The following is a 23788-nucleotide window of genomic DNA, read 5'->3' as shown; positions in this document are numbered from 1 at the left end:
TTTGCAATCTAATTAGCGGTTTCAGAGACTTCTAGAACATGCTGACCATTATGTACAGTACAACCCTGCCACATGGTGGCATATGTCCTCCTCTGCCATAGCTATTCCACCTGCTGCATCACGAAATTCCTTCTCTCAGTCTGAGTCAAACAGATCTACCTCGCATTGGCCTGGCAAAATGTAGGTGCCATCTGCTGTGAGAGTGAATTATGGCTCACAGTTCTACACTTGGGCGCTACCCTTTCAGCAATAAACCAGTCCCCTTTTTTTGTGGCAGTCTCTTTCTTCTGCTGAGGGATGCCTATACCCTTGATACCCTGACCCTCCCATGCATGTCCACACTGTCAACATACCTTTGCACTGGAGTCCCTGTCGGAAGAGTCCCTTCAACAGCTTTTTGCAATACTGGCAGACTGTTGGTCGGGTGTAGGAGTGAATTACGAAAGTGTGTGGTACTTTGACCTTTGACATCAGCAGCTTGTCTAGTTCGATTGGACGTCCAATGTATGTGGAGTTAGTACGTCGCTCCCGGGAGAAGCTGTCTGAAAGGAGTGTCATGCTGCGCCCAGTCTGTAGAGCACCAGGAGGCTATGAGAAATAAAGGAGGAAGAATGAGTGCAGAACAAATACAACACCTCTCTTAATACACCCTTTCTGCAACTACTAAGTGCAACAAAAATGCTCAGAGGATTTCAGAGGTTACTTGAGGCCCGAATGTTCTAAGTGCATAGGAGGAACCAGCTATTCTCAAACTACAGAGTGTGGCATCCTGCTGTAGCTAGGTGCCTTAGAATGTACTTGCCTAGAATGTTAAGTTATGAGTTAAGGCTTGAGCAGTTAAGAGCCTGTCTGAGCTGCTGTGAAGATTGACTTCGTGGATGGGATCCTGTTTATTCCAATAAACCTTTTTTAATGGAAACTTAACTCTGAGTATATCTCTCAAACTTGCATTTGGCGACGAGGATGGGATATATGAGAGAATAGGATCTCAACATTACGTCCTCTTCCTTCAACAAAATATTTTCTTTTATCAAGTGAAAGAAAAAAAGAAAGGAAAATTTCCCAGGAAAAGGTACTGTAAAATATTTTTTTTAATAACCTCAGGGAATACAAATCTGGGATTTAATTTTCTACACGGGAGGATTACTTCAACTTTGGACTTTAAACCCACTTTACAATCTATACAAGAATACTTTTCTATTAATCCGGCTGTACATGGAATCTATTTATTTTTTTAATGTTTTTTTTATATGATTTCTCAATGAGCAGGCATTATGCTTATCTGTGAGTGAATTCTGCAGGTCTTTTGATAGTTTGCCTATAACACACACACACATATATATATATATATATATATATATATATATATATATATATATATATTTTGTTTTTTGTTTTTAAGAAAAAATATCTGAGTGAACTCTTATTTTGACCAGATCTTGAAATTTTTCGCTCACTTTTCACTGTATTATTCCGTGCAAATTGAACTCATTATTGAAGTAGGTTACCCTGTTACTTCTGTGTACTTTTAAAAATAATAGAGCCCATACCTTCGCATGTGAGGCGCGTTCTTCAACTGAAACCCAAGTGCGAGTCACAAGCACAGAGCGAAGCCTCAACACGAGCAGAGTCGCAGACATGCGGAACAACTTCAGCACGAGTCACAGCCATTGAGCGAAGTCACGACGTCCCTCGAAGGCTTCCATACTTGGTGGCGACGCTTGAAAGGTGACCTAAGCGCACGTCTGAAAGGGGACGTCAGCGCGGATCTGACGTTTGCGTGCCGCCATTTTGAGTCGGATATTTTACAGAGGTTTTGGGCATATTTTATCGGGAATTTCATCACGGAAGAAGCGAAGTGTCTTTTTTTAAGAAAACTCACCTCAGGACTTTCGTTAACAGCTACGCAGGTACTTTTTATTAATTCTTCATTTTAAACTTACAGTCTGCTACAGTGACACACACACTTTTCGGCATGTAATGTTCACAGCGTGTGTCTCCTGCCTAATTCAACAGTGACACACACACTAGCTCATCGTAGTGTTGTTCAACAGTGACACACACACTATTTCATCACGGTATGTCATAGCAGTGACACACACTATTTTCAATTAAAGTGTTAAACAGGCATCCATTTACCTTTTGGCAAAGGACCTTTGTATGTTACAACAGTGACACACACACTCTCATGGTGTGTTACAACAGTGATACGCACTCTACCTTTAAGCACTGTTTCAACTAAACAACTTTAATGTTTGAATTGAAATGTCAAGTCTTTTACAAGATTTATAATTTTGTGTCAATTAGAAGTATTTCATCACAACCTATTGTTAGCTTAATTTATGAATTTAAAGTAAAATTCTCTTACAGATTGAATAGGTTTTATCCTTGTGTGAATTAGCTTTTGTTTAGAACGTCTAACTCATTATGCAAAATGTAACAGCTCCACCATTTTTTCCATCCTCGCCTAGGGATCCACATATAAAATGGAATAAAGTCTTTGAAAGATATGCCAGGGTATGTGGATCTTCATTGAGTGCGATGAGAAAAACTGCATTATTGTTACACTGTTTGGGATCGGAAAGTCAGGAAGTTTTTGACCATCTTCCTGACCTTGAAGATCGTGATTTGAATGAATGAATATGAGATATGTATAGCCAAATTAGACAAGCATTATTTACCTAAAGTTTCTACCATTTTAGAAAGATACCACTTTCGTCATAGAACGCAATTAAAGGATGAAAGCGTTGAGAATTGTGTGACTGCTCTCAGAAAGTTAGCCTCCTCCTGGACAAAAGAATTTGTGATCAATTCATGTTAGGTTGCAGTATAGAACATGTTAGAGAGGAGTTATGGCAGAAAGATGAACCGGGTTTGGATGATGTTATGACCATTGCTAAAAGGATTGAGCACTCGTTAAAATGTGTAGAAGTCATTAAAAAGAATGATGAGGCTAAAGAGAATACTACAGTGGATATTGTCAAAACACCAGTCAAAGAATATACGTCTCATGAAGATGTTAAAAAGCCTGTCACTAGTGATAATACTGCTAACAAATTCAATACTTCTAACAGATTTAATTTTTCAAATGTGAAATCTTTTCGTTGTGGTAAGATGGATCACTTTGCAAATGACGGGCAGTGCCCAGGCTGGAAAGCTACTTGCAGCAAATGCAAGAGGAAAGGACATTTTACTAGTGCTTGTAAAGGGAAATCTTATAAGAGAAAAGTTAATGAAGTGTTTTACGACCCTGATCAAACATGGGAAGATACAGAAGAGGTTGATTGTGGACAAATCATTGTTCAGGCAATAGGTAGTAAAGAACAGAAAAGTTGTCCAATAGACGAAATATTTGTTGATGGAAAACCCACAAAAGTTCTTTTTGACTCTGGAGCAAAGATTACTATAGTCTCCAAAGACTTCTTTTTGAGAAATTTAAGTGGGAAAATTAAAATATATAAGCCTGACATTAGGCCATTTGCTTACGGAGGTGAACCTATCAAACTATTTGCTTATTTCCTAGGTTTAATAGAATACAAGAACAGGTTAACTAATGCAAAGATATATATTTCACAAAAAGGAGATAGTATCCTAAGTTGGTTTAACCATAGGGATCTTGGTGGCATGCTTGATCCAAATTCTTCTCCTCCCATAATTTTGAAAGAGAAGTTTGCTCCATTGTCGGTTTCTAAGATTCTTGATACCACAGATAGTGGAATTTCTGACATGGCCAAAGGGAAATTCCCCAATGTTTTTTCAGAGAAATTGGGTTGTCTCAAACATTACATCCACCACATACGTATGCTGAACAATGTTAAACCTATTTGTTGTAAAGTCCGAACTATTCCAGTAGCCGTCAGAGATCAGGTAAAAAATGAATTCGAACGTCTCAAGACAGAAGGAGTTATTGAGTAGGTGGAAGCAACCCAATGGCTTGCTCCGGTTGTGGCCGCGAAGAAAGCTGATGGCTCGCTTCATTTGTGTGTGGACCTCAGGGAGTTAAATAAGAATGTGGTTGTAGACAGTTACCCTCTCCCTAAGATTTCAGACATGTTGATGTTGTTAAAAGGGGCAAAGGTGTTTAGTACAATCAATTTTCGATCTGCATATCATCAGATCAAGATGGACGAAAATTCAAAGGATTTGACTGCGCTTATAACTCCTTTTGGCACTTTCCGTTTAGGTATCTGGTATCTGCAGCGTCAGCCTTCCAAAGAGCATTAGAAAAGGTTTTAAAGGGGCTTGAGGGTGTCAGAGTCTACCAGGATGACATACTTATTTCTGGAAAAGACAATAATGAACATGATGTGAGAGTTTTAGATGTTTTAACTAGACTCAGTGAATCTGGGCTTACTGTAAAAATTGAAAAGTGTAAGTTTAGGAAAACTTCCATTGATTACTTAGGCCACACTATCTCAGCAGGAGGCATCATCCCAAAGGCTAATTTGATTATTGCTATACAGAAGATGAGCTCGCCGACTAACAAAGAGGAGCTAATGAGTTTTTTAGGCATGGCAGAATATTATAGCAAATAGGTCATTGTCTTCGCCTCTCTATGTGTACATATGAGAACTTTGCTAAAGAAGGGTTGTGAATTTGTTTGGGACAAGGAGTGTGAGAGAGAATTCTGCTTGATCAAGGAGAAATTAAATTCTGCACCCAAATTGTGCAGTTTTGATCCTTAAAAAACCATCTACCTTAATAACAGATGCTAGCATGAAAGGCTTAGGGGTGGTTCTTCTACAAAAGGATGGTGATCAAGAAAATGTCATTATTTTTATCTAGAAGTTTACGAGGACCGGAGTTACGCTACTCTGTAGTTGAGAGAGAAGCCCTTCCAGTCTATTGGTCGGTTAAAAAACGTAAGAATTTTTTTATGGGGAGGTCAATTTGAGATAAGAACTGATCACAAGCCTTTGTGTGAGATTTTGAAAAGCAAGGGAATTGATGCAGTATCAGGCAGAATAACCAAATGGGTGGTGGCATTGTAAGATTATAGTTTTATTGTAAAATACTTGCCTGGTGTGGAAACTAAAGTGTCTGATTCTTTGTCCGACTTGTCCCAAAGAATGATGATTTTCAAGAAGACGAACATGATGAGGATGAGGAAATGGTCTGTGCTATAGAGGAATGTTTTGTGGATAAAGAAAGGTGGAAGGAAGCTTTATTTCGAGATGAAGACATAAAGAAGGTTCTGGAAAATATCCCTAATGGGTGGACACAAACCTAAAAGTGGTGATGATGTAGAGAAATGTTAAAGACCAACTTTCTGAACGAGATGGTTTTCTTCTTAGAGGTATGAGACTAGTTCCCACTTCTTCCATCAGAGAAGAGCTCATTTCTCTGGCACACGTTGAACATTTAGATGTATCCAAAACCAAGGAAAGATTGAGGTCATCGTATTGGTGGCCGGGAATGGATATTCAGATTGAACAGAAGGTTAGAGATTGTTTTGAATGTGTTTTAAGTGAAAAGTTTGCCAAACCTAAAGTTCAGCCGATGCTTATTAGAGAACGTCCTAATTCACCCTGGAAAGAAGTAGGTCTTGATATCCTTGGTCCTGTGTTTTCTTCTGGCACAGAGTGGTATGTTTTTGTACTTGTAGATTTCTTTTCAAGGGGGCCTGAAATTGCTATTAATCGAGAAATTGAAACAAAACATGTAATTTTGTTTATAGAAAAAAATGTAGTTAGAGAAGGAATACCCAATACAATTCTCACGGACAATGGTGTTCAATTTGTGTCCAAAGATATGGAATCATTTCTCCTGAAACATGGCATTGTTCACAAAAAGTCAGCTCTGTACCACCCAGAAACCAATGGCACGGTTGAGATGTTCAACTGTGTCCTTAAAGAAACCATTGGGATGGCAAAGTCGGCAGGTTTAGATTGGCGTAAAGAAATCTTTAAAACAATTGAAGTATACAGATTGTCACCCAATGCCATAACCAAACGCACGCCTTTTGAGCTGCTTAGGGGTAGATGTGCCAAAACCTTCGTTACTCCATTTTGGGTCAATGACATGTTACCTAATCTATTCACAGAGAATGAAAACAGTGGGTGGAGTTCAAGTGAATCTAAGAAAATTGAGTCCAGGAAAGAACATCATGATCTAAAAAAATGTGTGAGAACAACCGTAGTTAAAGTTGGTGACTGGGTTATTAAGAATCCTTCAAATAAAAAACATTCTATGGGATTTTTGAAGCCTATTCAAGTTATAAAGATTTTAAAAAATGCCATAAAAACTGCCGACCATCACATTTGGAACTTGAACAGGGTGGTGGTGGTGGTTAGAAATGACTTTGTTCATCGTTTTAATAACTCTTCTTCGCCCTCACAACAGAATGATTCACGGCATAATGCTTCATCATCAACTTGGGATTCTTCACATCAAAATCATTCACCTGGAGTTCAGAAGTCTTCAAGAGTTTCTCGTTCTCCACAATAATTACATAACTATGTTAAATAGATATTTGCTTATGTTTTCTTATTATTATTTATTTAAGGAAAGGAGATGTGTGGCATCCTGCTGTTGCTAGGTGTCTTAGAATGTACTTGTCTAGTATGTTATGTTATGAGTTAAGGCTTGAGCAGTTAAAGCCTATCTGAGCTCCTGTGAAGACTGACTTCGTGGATGGGATCCTGTTTAATCCAATAAACCTTTTTCATGGAAACTTAACTCTGAGTATATCTCTCAATCTTACACAGAGGCTCTGCAAAGTAAACCTAATATGGCTTGGGTCAAACCACAGTGGAAGAGCTGTTCAGCACGGTGGAATTGCTAACCTGCTACTTCCATGGTGGAGAGTAGTGGGTTGTGTTTGGAGCCATCCAATGCCTTTCTGCCTCAAAGAATTTGTATCAATCTAATTCAATTAATTCCAGAATTTAGCTTCGAATACAACTATGCCATATAATTACAGTTTTTAGGTTGGATACAGTATACGTTCTTTTACATAACACTAATGTAAGACAATACATTTTATTATTTTCCAGAAAGTCTGAAGAAAAATTATTCTGTAATGAAGACTGGATGACAAAGCAGGCAATGGTCACATTGGCTTTATTCTTGACCATAGCACCATTAAGAGGTTCCAAGGAGAGTCCCCTGCAATGTTGCGAGCCCTCTGCCAACTGACCACTCCACTCAAACAGTAACATTCTAATTGCCTAGGATTCAGATAATAAAAACAGACTGCTACATATTCACACAAAGAAAACTAACACTATTACATCGATACACCTTAACCAGAACAAATAAATTACAAAAGCTAAACTGTTTTCAAAACTGTAGAAGGACAATTTCTAAGAAAATAAATACACCTCCCACTGAACATCAGCATGTATAGAATCACATTTAAAAAAGAACAAACTAGACTTTGGACACAATGTGCGGTACTAGTCAGACTGCAAATAGAAAGTTTACCACAATCTTAGCAATTCCAGACAGGAGTTTATAAGGACAACAAAAACCGAATAAACCATTGACTGACAAAAAGTAACAGTGTGACCAATCTTAATCATGTGTCATCTCATTTATATGAATACTTTTTTTTCACACCCTTAGGAAGGACAAGTGTGCCCTAAATCTTAAGATTCAAACGCTATAACAACACAATAGAGGCTACGCTGCACAGATTACACCTTTACTCCCTCAGCCTAGGCATCCAACTCAGGTTACCATCTATCCTGGCCTTTCAGGTAACATGCATTTATTTAGAAGGTCAAAGCAAATTGGAAGTCCCTGTAGTAATTGTAGCAGACTAGGATCGCTGAGAGAATCTTGGGGGGACTTCCAATTTCCTTTGACTGAATGTCCCCCTCCCTGGTATACGTGACAGGGGAACCTCCCTTTTTTTTAAGGTTTATTTAGAAGGTACCACCTTTTCTTTGTACAACCAAGCCACCATGATTATTTATGGATGTTACTATCCGCCAAGAGGGAATACCAAATTACCAACAAAAGGTAAGTACTAGTTACTGAGTGACAGATGTCTGTAGGTGTGGCTTGGGACCAAGAGACTCCACCCGAGACTGGACTGAAAATGTTATCATTGTTAATTGTAAGAAAGTTGGTTACTTGCCCAAAGTGTAAGATCGAAAACAGACACATTTAAAATCATAATTAAGACTTGGAAGAAACTTAAGAAGACCTACTAGAAATTATTTTTGATTAAAGGCCCCACACTATTTCTCCAGCGACCTTCCGGCCCTTATGGGGCGTGCACTGAGGGCATGCCATTGACTTCTGAAGGTTGGAACTTCCTGTGTCCTGCAAGTGCACAAAAGGGATCTACGCTGGGGGTGGACCACTGCTTTTCTGCCTCCACTGGTGCCTTCTTCCCAGTGAAACAATGCCAGACACCTCCCAATAGCTTTTTTAAAACTACTGATGGTTTGCACAGTCAGCTTTCACACTACGATTCTAAATTTACTGGGGCCTGTGCTAAGAAGACATGCAGGCACCCAAAATGTCCAAAGCTAGAGTGAGCTTAATAACTGGAGGTTGTGAACCCAAAATGTTTATTTTACTGAAACAGAGTGTTATCAATGAGAGCTGGGCGAAACTCCTCAGAGGTGAATGCATTCAAACTGAGCTTAAGGAACATTAAGTGTAGCACTGAAAACAAAATTGGGTTCTGTGAATCCTGTATCATTAATTTACTATAAACTAGTGAAAGAGAATGTATACACCAAACATCAAAAATTCTATTTCATGGTGTTTACAATGAAGGCACACCATTGACTAGCGTGGAAGCCAGTCAGTCAAACTCGCTTTATTTCGGTAAAATACCAAAGAAGAAACACAGGTACAAAGCATCGCCCATGTCGATAAGGAGACAGGGCAGACATTAGATAAGAATTGACAATATAATTAAAAATTAACAGTCACTAAAAGGTTAAAATAACATGCAATGAAATTTTAAAAAGTATCTTACAAGTGAATCATACATCAGAGGTGCTTTCCAACCACAAAACGGTTAGTGTGCAAATCAGGCAAAATCTCTTGTCTAAAGTGCATGTGCATTATAGAGAAAAAGCGATCACTGGCAGTAGACATTTATAGGAGACATTTGCAAGATAAATCATCACAGTAAAGTCAGAAAACAGTAACAAATAGATGGCAGTGAGGTCAAAATTAATAAATGGCGATTCACATCGTCAGGATAGGTAGCCAGAAAATGCTTAGGTCTGCAAGGCAATACAACAGCGGTTCTCAGAAGTAGGCCGAGGGGCTGTGTGCCCTCCTTCTGATTGCCCTTGAATGGCCTAAGAATTTCGGAAGTGGCGCACACAAAATGTTGTGATGGATCAGATTGCAGCATGCGAAGGGGCTCACTGGAGTCTCTGGTACCAAGTTGCCTGCAAACAGGAGTCAACCATTTGCTCCTAGGTTTTGTGTATGCTATCAGACAAAGAAGAAATGGCTGATAGTTTCATGCAGACAAGGGCAACAGTGACACCCCTTCTGCTGTGCTATCCGGGCCACCCAAGAGTTTGCAAAAGCATTAACTGGCAAGCTGCCATGCCGAAACTGGATATACAACTTCCTATCAGCCGGCACTTTGATGATATCAAAATAGCTTTCGAGTGCGGCTGATTTGACGTCTCTGAATTTATCAGTCAATCAGCCCCGAGTGCCATCTATATATGCTTTACACTCAACCCAATCCCAATATAGTAACTTAATCTGCCATCTGCTCTGGGTAGGAGGGCAGGTAATGCTATTGCCAGAGAGGCCAAGGCAGGACTAAATACTTTTAACATGGTTGATCCATCCTATGTTGTTCGCACTGTCTAAGGCACTGACCTCCTTAAAGGCCGCAGCATAAGATGACCACTCCGGGGTAGAGAGCATTTGCTGTCAGAACAGAGTGTGAAGCTTCGCTAGATCACTAATAGGTTTAATGCCCATATCGAGCAGAAGTGGGCAAAGGGGGGCGCTTTGTGGAAAAGAGGTCAGGTTTCTGAGAAACTTATTCTCCTGGGTTGTCAAATCGCTTGCTCTTTCCATGCCCCAGGGCTCAGCTCTGTAAAGAGCACTGCACACGGCCTTGCAACTATAAAGTTTCAGGGCTGGTGCCATAGGCTTAGTGTAAAAAAGACAGTGCTCCTTGCGAAGAGCTCCAGTTACCTGGAAAAACTAAAGATAAGCCTTATCGAGATGGTTCTTCCAGCCCATGTCCTCCGCCAAATTAATTCCCAGGTAGTCAAAGGAGCTCACTCGCTCTAGTGCAGTAGAGCCTAAAATAATTTTTCCTTAAAGGACTTGTGGGGATTCAGTAGCATGAGCTTGGTTTTGTAAGTATTAATTTCCAACCCCCTCTTGTTGCAAAAGAGCTTGCATTGGTTAAAAAGTGTTTGCAAGCCCATTGGGGTCTTTGAGACGAGTAAAGTATTGTCTGCGAACAAAAGGGTTGCAATTCTCTGCTTGGCCAGGAAGGGGGCGTCCGCTGGGGTGGCTTATAAGAGTTTAACAACACCATTGATGTAAAGTGAGAATAAGGTTGGGGTCAGAACGCAGCATTGGCGGACCACATGCTGTACACTAATGGAGTCAGTTACCTCTCCCTGGTTGCCCCATCTAACCCTAGCAAAATTATCTTCATGAAGCCTGACTAGAAGACTGAGAATGTTCAACGGCATACCCATGTCCCTGAGCACCCGCCAAAAATTGTCCCCAGGAACTAGATCAAAGGCAGATTTCAGGTCTATAAATGCGATGCACAAGCGCCCTTTACCCAGCAAAACTATCTTTCAATAGATCATAAGGAGACGAAAGACCTGATTGACTGTGCCGGTTTTCCGTCTAAAGCCCGCCTGGAGGGAAAAGAGAATGTTCAAGTTCAACATTTATATAGCGCACTACTCACCCAGAGGGTCTCAAGGCGCTTGAGGTAGGGGGTATTTACTTATCGAATATCCAAGTTTTTAGTTGTTTTCTGAAGGAGAGGTGGTTCTGTGTAAGGCGGAGGTGGGTGGGGAGAGAATTCCAGGTCTTGGCCGCTAAGTAGGAGAAGGATCTTCCCCCCATGGTGGATCTATGGATGTGTGGAATTGCGGCGAGGGCTTGATTGGACGATCGTAGTTGGCGGGTTGGGGTGTAAAAGGACAGGCGCGTGTTGAGGCATTCGGGTCCTAGGTCGTAGAGGACTTTGTGTGCGTGGGTGAGGAGACGGAACAATATTCTCTTGTTGACAGGAAGCCAGTGGAGATCTTTCAGGTGGCCGGAAATGTGAGCTTGGCGGGGGATGTCTAGTATGAGTCTGGCTGAGGCGTTTTGGATGCGTTGAAGTTTTTTCTGTAGTTTGGCTGTGGTTCCGGCGTAAAGGGTGTTTCCGTAGTCCAGTCGGCTTGTGACCAGTGCGTGGGTGACCGTCTTTCTCGATTCGGTGGGGATCCAGCAGAAGATTTTTTTGAGCATACGTAGGATGTTGAAGCATGATGATGAGACGGCGTTGACTTGTCTGGTCATCGAGAGGGAGGAGTCCAGGATAAAGCCCAGGTTACGTGCGTGGTCCGTAGGTATTGGTGCGTTTCCCAGTGCCGGTGGCCACCATGAGTCGTCCCAGGCGGAGGGGGATGAGCCTAAGATGAGGACTTCCGTTTTGTCAGAGTTCAGTTTTAAACGGCTGTTCTTCATCCACTCGGCTACTTCTTTCATCCCTTCGTGTAGGTTGGTTTAGGCGGTGTTTGGGTCTTTAGTGAGGGAGAGGATCAGCTGGGTGTCGTCAGCGTAGGAGATGATGTTGAGGTTGTGTTGGCGCGCGATGGATGCAAGGGGACTCATGTATATGTTGAAGAGGGTGGGACTGAGTGATGATCCTTGTGGTACGCCGCAGATGACTTTGGTGGCCTCTGATCTAAAAGGTGGGAGGCGGACTCTCTGTGTTCTTCCAGCGAGGAACGAGATGATCCAGTCCAATGCTTTTCCTTGTATTCCGACGTTACTGAGGCGTTGTAGAAGGGTGCTATGACAGACTGTGTCGAAGGCTGCGGAGAGGTCAAGTAGGATGAGGGCAGCTGTTTCTTCGTTGTCCAGTAGTGTTCGGATGTCATCAGTTGCTGCGATGAGGGCGGTCTCGGTGCTGTGTTTGGCTCGGAAGCCGGACTGTGAAGGGTCAAGGGATTTGTTGGATTCGAGGAAGGCGGCGAGCTGACTGTTGACGGCTTTCTCAATGACTTTGGCAGGGAATGGGAGGAGCGAGATGGGGCGGTAGTTCTTACGTTCAGTGGGATCTGCTGTGGGTTTCTTCAGAAGGGCGCTGAGGTCGGCATGTTTCCAGCTTTCCGGGAAGGTAGCGGAGTTGAGGGAGCAGTTGATGACGTCTCAAGGATGGGGTGCGATAATGGAGTCTGCTTTGTTGAAAATGTGGTGGGGACATGGGTCGGTTGGCGATCCTGAGTGGATGGAGTTCATCAGGCGGATGGTGTCTTCAGTGGTGATTGGGTTTCAGGCGCAAAGGTTGTTGGAGGGGGGTTTTAGTTCGGATCATGTGATAATTTAAGTGGTTTGTGCACTACTGATTCATTGTCAAAATATTAAAGGATTGAGTACAGGGCTCCGAAATGTTCTTGCCACTCAATGGCTGGGATGTTATTAGCCAGAGGTGAAGACCTCTCATTATTACGCTTACACACAAGTGTCCAAAACAGCATGGCATCTGGGTGCAAGATGGATTCCCCAAGCTCTTCCCATCTCCTTTCATCCCATTCCCTCTTGGCCTTGAGTTGCACCAGTTTGTGTAGGCTCCTCAGTTCTTGGATTAGTGGAATGTCCTTTTTCCTTAGAGCGGAGGACAGACTTTTTTCAAAGATCTGTACTCTTTTGAGAACCATACGGTCTTATTGGTCAATTTCACCTGATTTGGGTGGGCCTTCGATTGGGAGAACAGTAAAATTTGACGCCAGGAGGTTGAAGAACGAGGAATGTAAAGCACTGCAGCTAAAGGGACTGATCATGTCATTTGTCTGGGGAAACAACACACCTAGATGACTTTCTCCGTGGAAGCATTTTTCGGAGTAAGAAATCAATGGTTCACTTGCAAGAGCCGGACTATAAAAGCGAACGTGGCAATCCGAGAATTACAAATGTGTACCTGCAGTACCGAAATCTGTCTGGACTCTGCATTTAAGCATCTAACTACTATCAAATATTGTGCCTTCAAATACTGATGTCAATATGTGACACAGCAAACAAAAGTAGTAGTATGATTGGGAACAGCATGCAAACTACTCAAAGCAGTCATGCTTTGACATTGGCCATAGCATTTTTAATGTACATGCTGTGATGATGAATTTGTGACTATCTTTGAGCAGTGGTAGCTCAATAAACTCATATTGACTCCGAACATGTGAATAATGTTTTCTACAGCACACAAATAGGCTGAATGTTTAGTCTGACAGTAGGATCAACAAAATTTGGATATAATACTTACTGGCTCTTCTACTGTGATTGGGAGCGACTCTGTGGTGGAAAGCCTCAGCGACTGTGTGTTGACAAGAGATGTCGAAGAAAGTCTTCTTTTCCTGGCACCGCTGCAATTGTTGGGGATGCTAAAGGCGCATCGCTTGTGGTAGTTCAGCCCGCATCCTGGAATTTGACGTTTTGTAATTTATAATCAAACCCTGCATAACCAACTTGCATTCTTAATGCAAAGAGCAAAACAGTATCACTCTGCATCCTCAGCAATCCCCATGTTCCCTGAACACTCAGAAAAATCCTGTCTCATCATCATCACCCCAGCCAAGGCCCAGGCTCATATAACAATGCAGTCGCTCGCCCCATCCTGGGCAACCCACACTTTCTCTTTCTATCATGGCCAATATCCAGTCTTAGTTCTTGTTCTGGCAAATTTCCATTCTTACTTACTATTCTGGTTAATCGCTAGTCTTGTGCCTCAACTTGGCCGATTCCCACTTTCCCTTTGTATCATGGGCATATCCACTCATTCTCACAAGCTGACATACAATCACCCTTCCCGTTATGGCTGACTTCCAGTCTCCCCATACTCCCTGGTAAAACTCCACCTCACTTAGCATCCTTGTAAATTTGAATACAGCCCAATCCTTAACATCACTTCCCCATCGGACCAGTGAGTTTCTCTTTATATAAGTTGCGGTTCTTTTAATCAGTCTCTCCCGATTTACTTCCTTTCCAGACTTATAAACTATTCTTAGTCCTCACCCTGGCCAATCCTCCGTAAGCCACATCTTTAACTTGACCAATCACTCAGGATTTGATATATGGCCACTAAATGGCTGGTAGCATTTGATAGTATGCATGGTACATTTATTTAGATCTTTTGGAAGTGATGGAATCAATTTATGAAACAGAATCCAGAAATGGTCCAGCATTGTTAAATTGCTGAACTAAAAAAAAAAACTATTGTGACCCATCAATGATACCCAGCTAGAAATCAACTACTGCAAAGTTACAAAGAACTACAAAGAATCCCTTCCGAGACTGATCTCTGGACTCCCAAGACAGCCCATATTTTGTATATATAAAGCCTACATGTGGAACTTGGCATACGTTAACTTGGAGGAGAACCTAGTTGGTTCATGTGATAAATTTGTTGTGCAACTGTGGCTACCAGATCTACCTAATCTATTGGCGCCCAAATCATTGTGATAAAATGTGTAGTTACTAAACTTTCTGGTTTTTAATCAGCCATTTGCTATAGTCTGGGGTAGCTAAAAATGCATTTATGAATGAGTTAGCCAAGTTCCTGAGCTACCAGTTAGTATTTAGGAAAGGCACTGAGTCACTTGGGCAGCAAGGATACATATCAGGTCTGCATCAGCAAACTGGGCAGCCAAGTCATTTGAGATTTTCCTGCATTTTGTTTATTTTATAATTAGCAACATCTCCTAGGATTTGTTTGTCAGAGACTCTTAAAGTTGAGTTTTCATGTTCTCCAAGTGATCTCAGAGTTAAATCTGTTTTCTAAATTATTTGGAGTTTCACTTGTCAAATGTCATATCTTTGAGCGCTTCCCTAAACTGCATTTTGTTGTGTTCAGTACGCACTGGGGTGACTGAGCCTTTAATCAGCAGATGCAATTACTTTGTTTTAGATGCACTTGTAATCTGCTTTACATTTTTTTTTAATCTTTATTTTTTCCATTACTAATGCAAATACTTGTAACTTAGTGACACAGGGACGCATTATTTGAAAAAGTTAAAATGTTGCCGATTTACCCCAATTCTCCGGTCAGTTCCGTCTGAATGCTCTTATCTTAACACACACCCCACCGCCCCCAGCTGAACCCCTGACCCTGGAGCATCAGGTTACTAAGTCACTGGTATCCAGGTCTCCCTGATCTCTTTCGAGTGGTCCTCGTCCAATTCCCTAGTACTCCTTCCACCTACCCACACCTTAAAATTATGAAGGCATCCTCTGCTCTTTCTGCATTCCATGCACATATCTATGGCCACTTTCTATATTTGTTTTGCTAGAACTTGTCGTTCAGTCCTACTCTCATGCAGGACGAGTCATCGTACCAGTGACCCATTCTGTCCAAATCTGCATTGACTGTAGCTATCTTGTCCACTCACAATTTTACACTCATATCCTCCTTACCATCACATTTCAAGCCTTGCCTAACCAACCCAAACAGCATCTCTCCGCAGTGATCACAGAAGGCTGGTGCTCGATATGAGTGGACATTGAGGGCATGTGGGCGAATCTGGAAATCCTCGAAAGTGGCTGAAGCTGTAAAGAACAAAATAAAAATGTAGGTGTACAGGAGGCAAGAAAAACATTTCAAAATGGTGAAGAGTAAGTAACGGGAGCCAGTTATCATGAAGGGAATACTCAGGGAAAAGGAGAGAACACAAGAAAAGACAGCAAAAGGGAGAAACAAAAGGATAATAGGAATCAGTCAATTAGCATATAGACAGCAGTCTGCATAAGCAGAATCACAACATTCTGCTTTTCATTCATTATGAGATTTCACCCCTCTGACTCACTCCATTGCTTCATTCTTTGTTACACGCCAACATGGATAAAAGTGAAAGGATCCCAGTGAGAACCTTGGACGTATTGCTAAATTAAGTGTAGGTGTGAGATACAAACCTCTAAGGGGGCACACTGGCTAACCAAGGTAATAAGGCCGCAAGTTAAAGGCAGTTGAAGATATAGTGCAGGCCTTCTGAGCAGGCAGTTAACTCTAGTGTGTGAAGTGTTTCTTTCTGTTCCACAGAACATTAATCTTCTCATTATGTTTTTGTGCCTTCTCTACAGATGACAGTCTGCCCTGAAGTGAGAATTCCTAGCAGATGATCTTGAAAGGTCGAGATGACATGGATTTTCTTAAGCCAATCAGGGATCAGATTAGAGTAACATAGTTGCTATACAGTATATAGTAAAAATGAATGGCAGAGAACTTGCAAAGCCAGGAACATGGGACTCATCCTCGCCAACAGCCATGGAATTGTTCATTATTTCAAGCTGCTCAAACTTTATATATAATTATAATATTACAAAATAAATAGAACTTTGGGCCTAGCAACAACAGACAAATTCCTGCTATGTGGTGGCACTTCTTTTAGATCTACAAAAACATCTAGTAACACGTTCTCTAAACCCCGAATAGCCTGTTCCCCCCCACCTTTTATCCAACTCACCATTGCACCTTTGTCCAAATTCCTCATAAAAGCAGTAAATTCTCCTTAATGTGCCTTTGACGTTTTGTAGAAGGCAATGTTGAGACGTTGTAGTGTACTTGCTAAATATTTTTACTGGGAAATAACCTGTTATGTCACTGTGCACATTTCTTCCAATAAAGTTTTCTGTATGATTAATAAAGCATTTTTACAATCATCATCAGTGCTTTTCTGCTACCTTTTTACTGCGGGTTATTAAAACGTATTTAAATGTGGGAAAAGAGCGAAGCAGAAGTAGTGTCTGGGACACATCTTCGGTAAACACAAAGGAGGTGATGAACCTGCAGGACCCTAGCTAAGCGACTGCTCCTAGAAGGAGGTATACACAGCCTCAGTAGAGTCGTGAGCAGTGTCAACGGGGTGCATAGTGGCATGTACCATAACACCCTGAAAGAACAGGTCTGGAATCTCAACTATATTAGGCTTCCTTAAGGGACAATGAAGAATGTAGGCTTTTTATAAACAAAAAAAGACAATATATTCTGGCCGAGTTCTCAGAGTTGTGGCTACTCTGGGGAAGTATTCATTGTACTCTCAATTAATCACTTTTTTGTTTTGTTTGATAAAACCACAAACCTAGCAACGAAATTTACAGGGACAGTAAAAAATAAACCCATATCACAAATGTCTGTCAAAAATTCTTCATTTCGGCAAACAAGCATCTACACTGCAATAGGTTTCGCAACTGCGAGTTTTAGAGCTACTGGTATTGTAAATACCAATGTCTTTTGAAAAATTAACAGGTATTGTAATTTATAATAGTAATTTTCCACCAGTATTATAACTACCACTATTACTACTATCCACAACAGAGTAGTAATAGTAATATTGTAGTGGTGGTTATGGTACTTGTGGTGGTTGTAGCGGTGGTGGTGGTATTGGTACTGGTGGTGGTACTGGTGGTCTACGTGGATTTTATTTCATTACTTATGCTACTACTGGAATATTTTTTAACAAGCATTATCATTTCCAACGCCAATAGCTCAAACATTTAGTAATGCCAGCCCTATTGCATTGCAAATGCTTGTTTTATGTTGCAGGCATGAGGTGCATCATCTACTTCCCAAAATACAATCTTAGATTTGTAGACACTCCTAAGAGTCCTACAGTAGGAGGCAGTTGTTTAGCCAGTGTAAGGCTAATATCTCACATAACTTTGTATTTTGATATCTGAAGTTTTAAATTACGATAAATGTAGTAGACCTTGAGTTACCAGTAACTGTGCCAAGAGCAATAACTTTAGAAACTGGTGCTTTATTTCACCTTGTCCGTGGTGTGAAGGTTACGTAACTGTTTTATTGCGTTTGAATGGGCACAATGGGGCTTATTTACAAGTCCCTTGCACCGCCGGTGCTTCAGTTTTTGTGTGGGAAAAAGTGATGCAGCAACGGCGCAAGGGGCTTGTAAATAAGCCCCAATGTCCTGTTTCTCTGGCTCTAAAGCAGCTTTACTCACCTGGTTCTCTGTTATCTGTTTGTACCTATACAGCCTTGAAAAAGTTGCAAGACTATTTCCCCTGCATGAGACAAAACATGTGTCGGCTGTCTGAAGATCAACAAAATTAAAGGAGAAAATAGAATCTTAATTATTTTGTACAATTTGTGCTGATATTGTGCACTCTGAAACAATTTTTACATACCCTCGACGTGTGCCGAGGAGTGTCATTACTATGGCAAAGCTGTAAAAAAGGTGCAATTAGTCCAAATTTCTTACAAAAACCAATTAGGCTTCCTCTGCACTCTCCTTTCTCCATTGGCTATCCTCAAGGCAACTGATTATTTTTAAATCACTTTGCAGAGTAGTCCATAAGGCTTTGTTAAGTGAGCATTTTGGCTCCGAAATGTCAGCTGCATCGGTTTAGACTGCAATTACTGAATTGTGTTTCACAGTTTTAAATGTATGACTGTTGGGACAAGAGCTTTCTCCGTTGTTGCTGCTTAACGCTGGAAGGTGTTACCAACAAACTAAAGAAGCATTACTGACATTTGCAGCTAAACGGAAGCTCTGAAAACCTGGATAGGTCCCAGATAGAACAAAAGAAAGTCACTGCACTTCTGGTGTCTGTCTTCTCATTTTTCACTTAAAAAAAAGTTTTAGCGACAGGATACCTCTAGGTGATAGTTTGCTTTAGAAATTCACACAAATAAAATCATGACTTTCAAGAGTATAACCCCCTCAATTTCAATTTGTACATAGGCACTGAAAAATAAGAGATTCCTTTCCTATAAGTATCTCAGAGTTATTTTCTGTAATATTCATGTTTAACAGCTTGCGGCTTAAGAAGTGTAATCTTGATCCCATGTGGAGATAATGTAGGAGTGCATCATAATCTAGCTAAGTCAGCACTCGAAAATACTCGGTCATCACTAATGTACTAAAAGGGGTGGATTATTTTGTACTAAAGGGTATTTTGTTTAAAATACATGTACTTCGAATATGATTTAAGTTCTGTAACAATATATGTATTATCGTGACAGTAGGAAATAAACTGAAATCCTAAATTAGGATGTATACAACCTTTTAATATTTGCATGCATAATTTGAATTAATCCTGTGCAAATACATTACACCGAGACTGCTGACCTGGTTCTCTGGCTCGAAAGCAGCTCTGCTGACCTGGTTCTCTGGCTTTACAGCGGCTCTGTTGACCTGGTCCTCTGGCTCTAAAGCAGCTCTGCTGACCTGGTTCTGTGGCTCTATAGCGGATCTGCTGACCGCGTTCTGTGGCTCTAGAGCAGCTCTGCTGATCTGGTTCTCTGGCACATGGCACCCACGCCACGCCGCTGTACCATATGTTTTCGGATTTTTATGATGTAAAGACAGAAAGCAAATTTGTAACTGCAGAGCCATGAGGTTTGCACTGCAAGTACACTAATCTGCCTGCAAGAGATGGGAGCAGCTTGAACACACAGTGTTTGCGCCGTCCATCTGTCGGCAGCTTCTTCGGATGCTGCCACACAAGGTGCTGCTTGAACTGGTCGGTATTCAAAATGCAAGGCAGCGGATCGGGGGCACGTCAACATGAGACACTGCTGAACTAGACACTTAACCGATCTCTAGTGATCCCACACCAGCACACAACCGAAGGATGGGAATCAAAGAACTGTGAAAAACAAGGGCAACTGGATTAAGAAAGCTCGACCGTCCCATACCAATACTAGAAGGTGCTGCACAAATGCTGATAACGTAACATTAATTCACAGGTTGTACAAGTAAATAGGCACTGTGCCATGGAAACCGTCCCACAGAAGGTTGTGGAAAGCCCATTACGTAGCATTTAGAATTTTAAATAACTCAGCAAGCTAGAAGTCGGATTTCATATTCAGACCTCTGTGGCATTTGCTAAGGAAATATTGCGTTGTTCTGTTGTCTTATTCCTTCACAGTAAACATTTCTGCATACAAAAAAGTCACCTGCAAATGGGGAAAGAGTTCAGCTCTCTACTTCATATCGCACATCGCTGACTGGAGAAGCATCATTAAATCCAACCAGCTTCCAAGCAAAGGAAAGAAATCAAGGCTTGCAGAAAAAGTCAGCCTGCGGAGCCGCACGTTGTGATGGTTTTAGGAAGGTGAAACATATCCATAGGAAATGCCCCGCAACAAAAAAACCAGTCTCGAGACAAATGCAGTCACCATTCTAAAGTTCAGTGCCGTCAGAGCCATAGCGTTCAGAAAGGCAACAAGCATTGGCCGTGTGGCCGTGAAACTGATGCGGCAGTGAAAGTGAAACTGATCAAAATCGCGCGCTGATGCCGTCCCTTCTAGCGCGCGAAAGTGAAAGCAGCTGCAGCGTCACGTCTGGCGAGTGGTGTGCGATGTGCGCGTACCATGACAAGCAGGAAAGCCAGATGGCGCCTCTGCTTGTCATTGTGTACGTAACCGCACGCTCTATGCCACCCAAAAAGCTGTGGTCGGCATTTTAAAGCCCACTCACTAAATGTCTCGCCAGAGCATCGCATGTGCTGGCTCAGGCGAGATCTAAAAAGCACTCTAGGGAGGTGATTATCAGTTGAACTGCACAGTTCAACCAGAACACCCATATCAACTACGTTTGTACTGGAGGCTTAATGAAAGCCTAATACAGGGAGGAGAGAAAGATTCTTTGAAAGTTTAATAAATTGTATCTATTGCCATCACTGGGGTTAATGCCAGTCTTTGGAGATGTGTTAATTACTGCTAGGGGATCTATCTGACACTGCCTATAACATTCTTATGCAGTTTAACAGCCAAAATATCGGTCTGCGAATCAGCTGGTTTAGTTTATTTAAGTTAAGAAATTAAGTGGTCTGCATTCGGTTAAAGGAATTGAGAAAAGACACTTGTATTCCCAGAACAAATACAGTTATTATGATCATTAGGTCGAGCTTGTGCAGGACACTATTTTGCATCAGGTACCAAACCCTCATCATCTGATAACTAATAAGATCAATTTTGCTCTAAAATTGAGTAAGTAAAGTCATTACAGCTACTCGAAGATGGGGAAACCTGCAGGACAACTGGATAGTCCAGAGGCTCTTCAACAATGGAACAAATGGTTGTAATGATGTTAGGAGGCAAAAATAAATTATGCACATAATAGGCGGTATTGGTATTTTTGATTGCAACTTTGAAATTAGAATGATACTTTTGTCACTCACATTTAGCCTCCGAGAAATAGTTATGCTTTCATCAAGGCTCATGTTCAAGAAGAGTAAGTCGCATTTGGGCTAGCTCCATGTTAAACCATGAATTTTTAACTTGGGATTTATTTTGAGATCTGATTTGAAAGGTTCCCAATTCATTTAAACTTGAGGTTAGATTATTATTCTACTCATTAGGAAGAATTGTAGGATCGTTCAGTGGCACATGACCACCTTGCTATAATTGGAATTCTAGCTGGTCTATGAATAACTCCTCCTGGTTGTGTGATTTCTGAACATTGCTGCATATTTAAAGGAACAGCACAACGGTCTGATGATAAGATGGCTAGAGATGGACTAATGTAGGTAGGTTGTTCTCTGTGCATATAACACAGGACCCCCTATATGGGTGGGTCCATTAGAGGAATTGTGGAGATTAAACATGCAAAGCATACCTCTAAAATTGATTTGCTCTGGATCATCAGGAGTATCAGGAGTATCAGTAGTATCAAAAACCCCTAGTAATAATGCATTTGCTTAGCTGACAATTGCTTCCATTAGGTATGAACACAATAACTTGATAGCTTTTGTACAATTGCTATGTGAAGGATGATGACTGAGGAAGAGATTCCAGTGATTGTAGGCGAGGTAGGTCGCTTTTACTATGAGGGCTTCAAAATAAGTAACTTTTTTATTTTTTTATTTTTTTAAATCTATTGGATTTTCAATTTACTATTTATGATTATGGAAAGCCCACCTCATATCTTGGATTTCTTCTTAATTATCTTTAAATGATTACCATTAGCTTACAATTAGAGAGACGACAATCAACAGCAAATTCCCCTGCTGTGCGAGCGTTCTAATGAAACAGGTGTGGTCATGATGAGCTCAGCTCGTCATGAGCACACGACCACCATGGCTCAGGACGAGCTGAGCTCATAATGAGCACCGGGGAGCAGCCCCCCCCCCAACCCCCCTCCCAGCACAGCGGGGGAAATGCCCTGCACGGAAGGGGCTAAAGAGGCCAGTTTAACACCATGTTTCTGTTGACTTTATGGAAAGTGGTTTTAAAATTGAAAAAGGAGATAAACTGACAGGCGTTTTCAGGCAACTTCTTTCTCATATATTACTATGCAGAACCTTATTTGTTACAGCTGAAACTTTTTCTAGTTTAGCACCCATATTTGGAGGTACTCCTGAACTGAAGTAGAACACACTTTCTAATCTCCACTAATAGTGCAATTTGCCTACAGTATTTTAGCTCTGAGTTTGATCCTTCGTGTAGAAAGGTATGGTTATGCTGTCTTACCAAGATCCACCCACCTTGCCAAGATTATAGCAAGCTGTGCATAATGATGCCTAAAAGCTTCCTCATAATTATTGCTTGAGAAGAGATATGGGTATCCCATTGGGTCCTGGTTCTTTGATGATCTGGCTTGTCTGATTAATTATTATTTCACAGGATTGAAAGAGATGGAAGTACCTTGACATGAGAGCTTAGCCCTCAGTCTGTGTGATTAAGTGAACTATATTTGAAGAATACAATGCTTTCACATAGGGTTTTCTGTTCTTCAGACAGGCCTTTTATGCTTTTTAGAATTAGTAATTTTCTCTATCATACACCAGTAATCATTGGAGTTCCTAGAGGGAGCAGCAGAGGTCCAGGAGCACCAAATGTCCGAGGTCTGCCCTCTCCTTGGTTTCAGTTTATAATCTATTGAGGGACACTTTCAATAACTTAATTTTCTTTGTGCAATTGGGGCTGCAATTAAGGAAAGAAGACCAAATTAAGTTATTTAGCTCTCATTTATAATGGCTTTGTATACCAGTTCAATGGTTCTCTGACCAACCTAGGAGCCAAAACCAAATGATAAAATGCCCAGGGTACTGCAGTGCAGAAATTAGTCAATTAACAATCCTAAATTATCCACGATGAAAGAGGTTGCTAAAACGAAAGGTTTACCCAAAAGCACTTTCAAATTTGGTGGGCGAAGCACCAATTACTAGAATGTCACTGAAGCCTTGTATCCAAAGAGAATACCTAGAATCTGTTAACTTGGTACAGCATGAGACGGCAAGGGATACTCTTGTGCCACTTACTGATTGGTTAGAACTAGATTGTTGGCTCCCAACTGGCCCGCAAAGTCCAGTACCAGAGATAAACTAATGCGGGCATTTTATTCCAAGCGAGAACAAAGACTGCTTATCAATTTGTTTGTTACTATAAGGATTATTCTCATGTTTTTGGGGCACATTATTGCATTTTGATCCATTCGGTAGATCCAAGGGGTATCCTGGTCCATGAAAACTCAATACTGTAAGTGAACAAATATGCTGACAAATCTAGACTGTTTGAGACCAAGGATGGAATGGAGGGCTTCCATTGCTTAATGGTCATGTTTTACCATCACCACCACTATCATCTACTTGCCTGTCCCATGAATGCGGTACCAAAAGATTACTAGTTGTTCTGCAGCAATCTCCCAACTGTAGTCCC

At 41.2% G+C, this 23788-nt stretch overlaps 1 protein-coding gene across 2 annotated transcripts in view; it reads right to left on the bottom strand.

Annotated features, from left to right (window-relative positions):
• The window catches only part of PRKD2 (protein kinase D2), a 486838-nt gene that overhangs the window by 146139 nt on the left and 316911 nt on the right, over positions 1 to 23788 (bottom strand). For both annotated transcript variants that reach the window (XM_086938402.1, XM_086938403.1), the window contains exons 3-5: positions 15586 to 15717; positions 13439 to 13593; positions 354 to 588 (exon numbers count right to left, since the gene is read on the bottom strand). In XM_086938402.1, the coding sequence (XP_086794528.1) occupies positions 354 to 588; positions 13439 to 13593; positions 15586 to 15717 (522 nt within the window). The remainder of the gene's footprint in view (positions 1 to 353; positions 589 to 13438; positions 13594 to 15585; positions 15718 to 23788) is intronic.

Source organism: Lissotriton vulgaris, chromosome 9 (assembly GCF_964263255.1).
Source record: "Lissotriton vulgaris chromosome 9, aLisVul1.2, whole genome shotgun sequence".
Classification (NCBI taxonomy): Eukaryota; Metazoa; Chordata; class Amphibia; order Caudata; family Salamandridae; genus Lissotriton; species Lissotriton vulgaris.
This window is presented reverse-complemented; position numbering and strand designations above follow the sequence as displayed.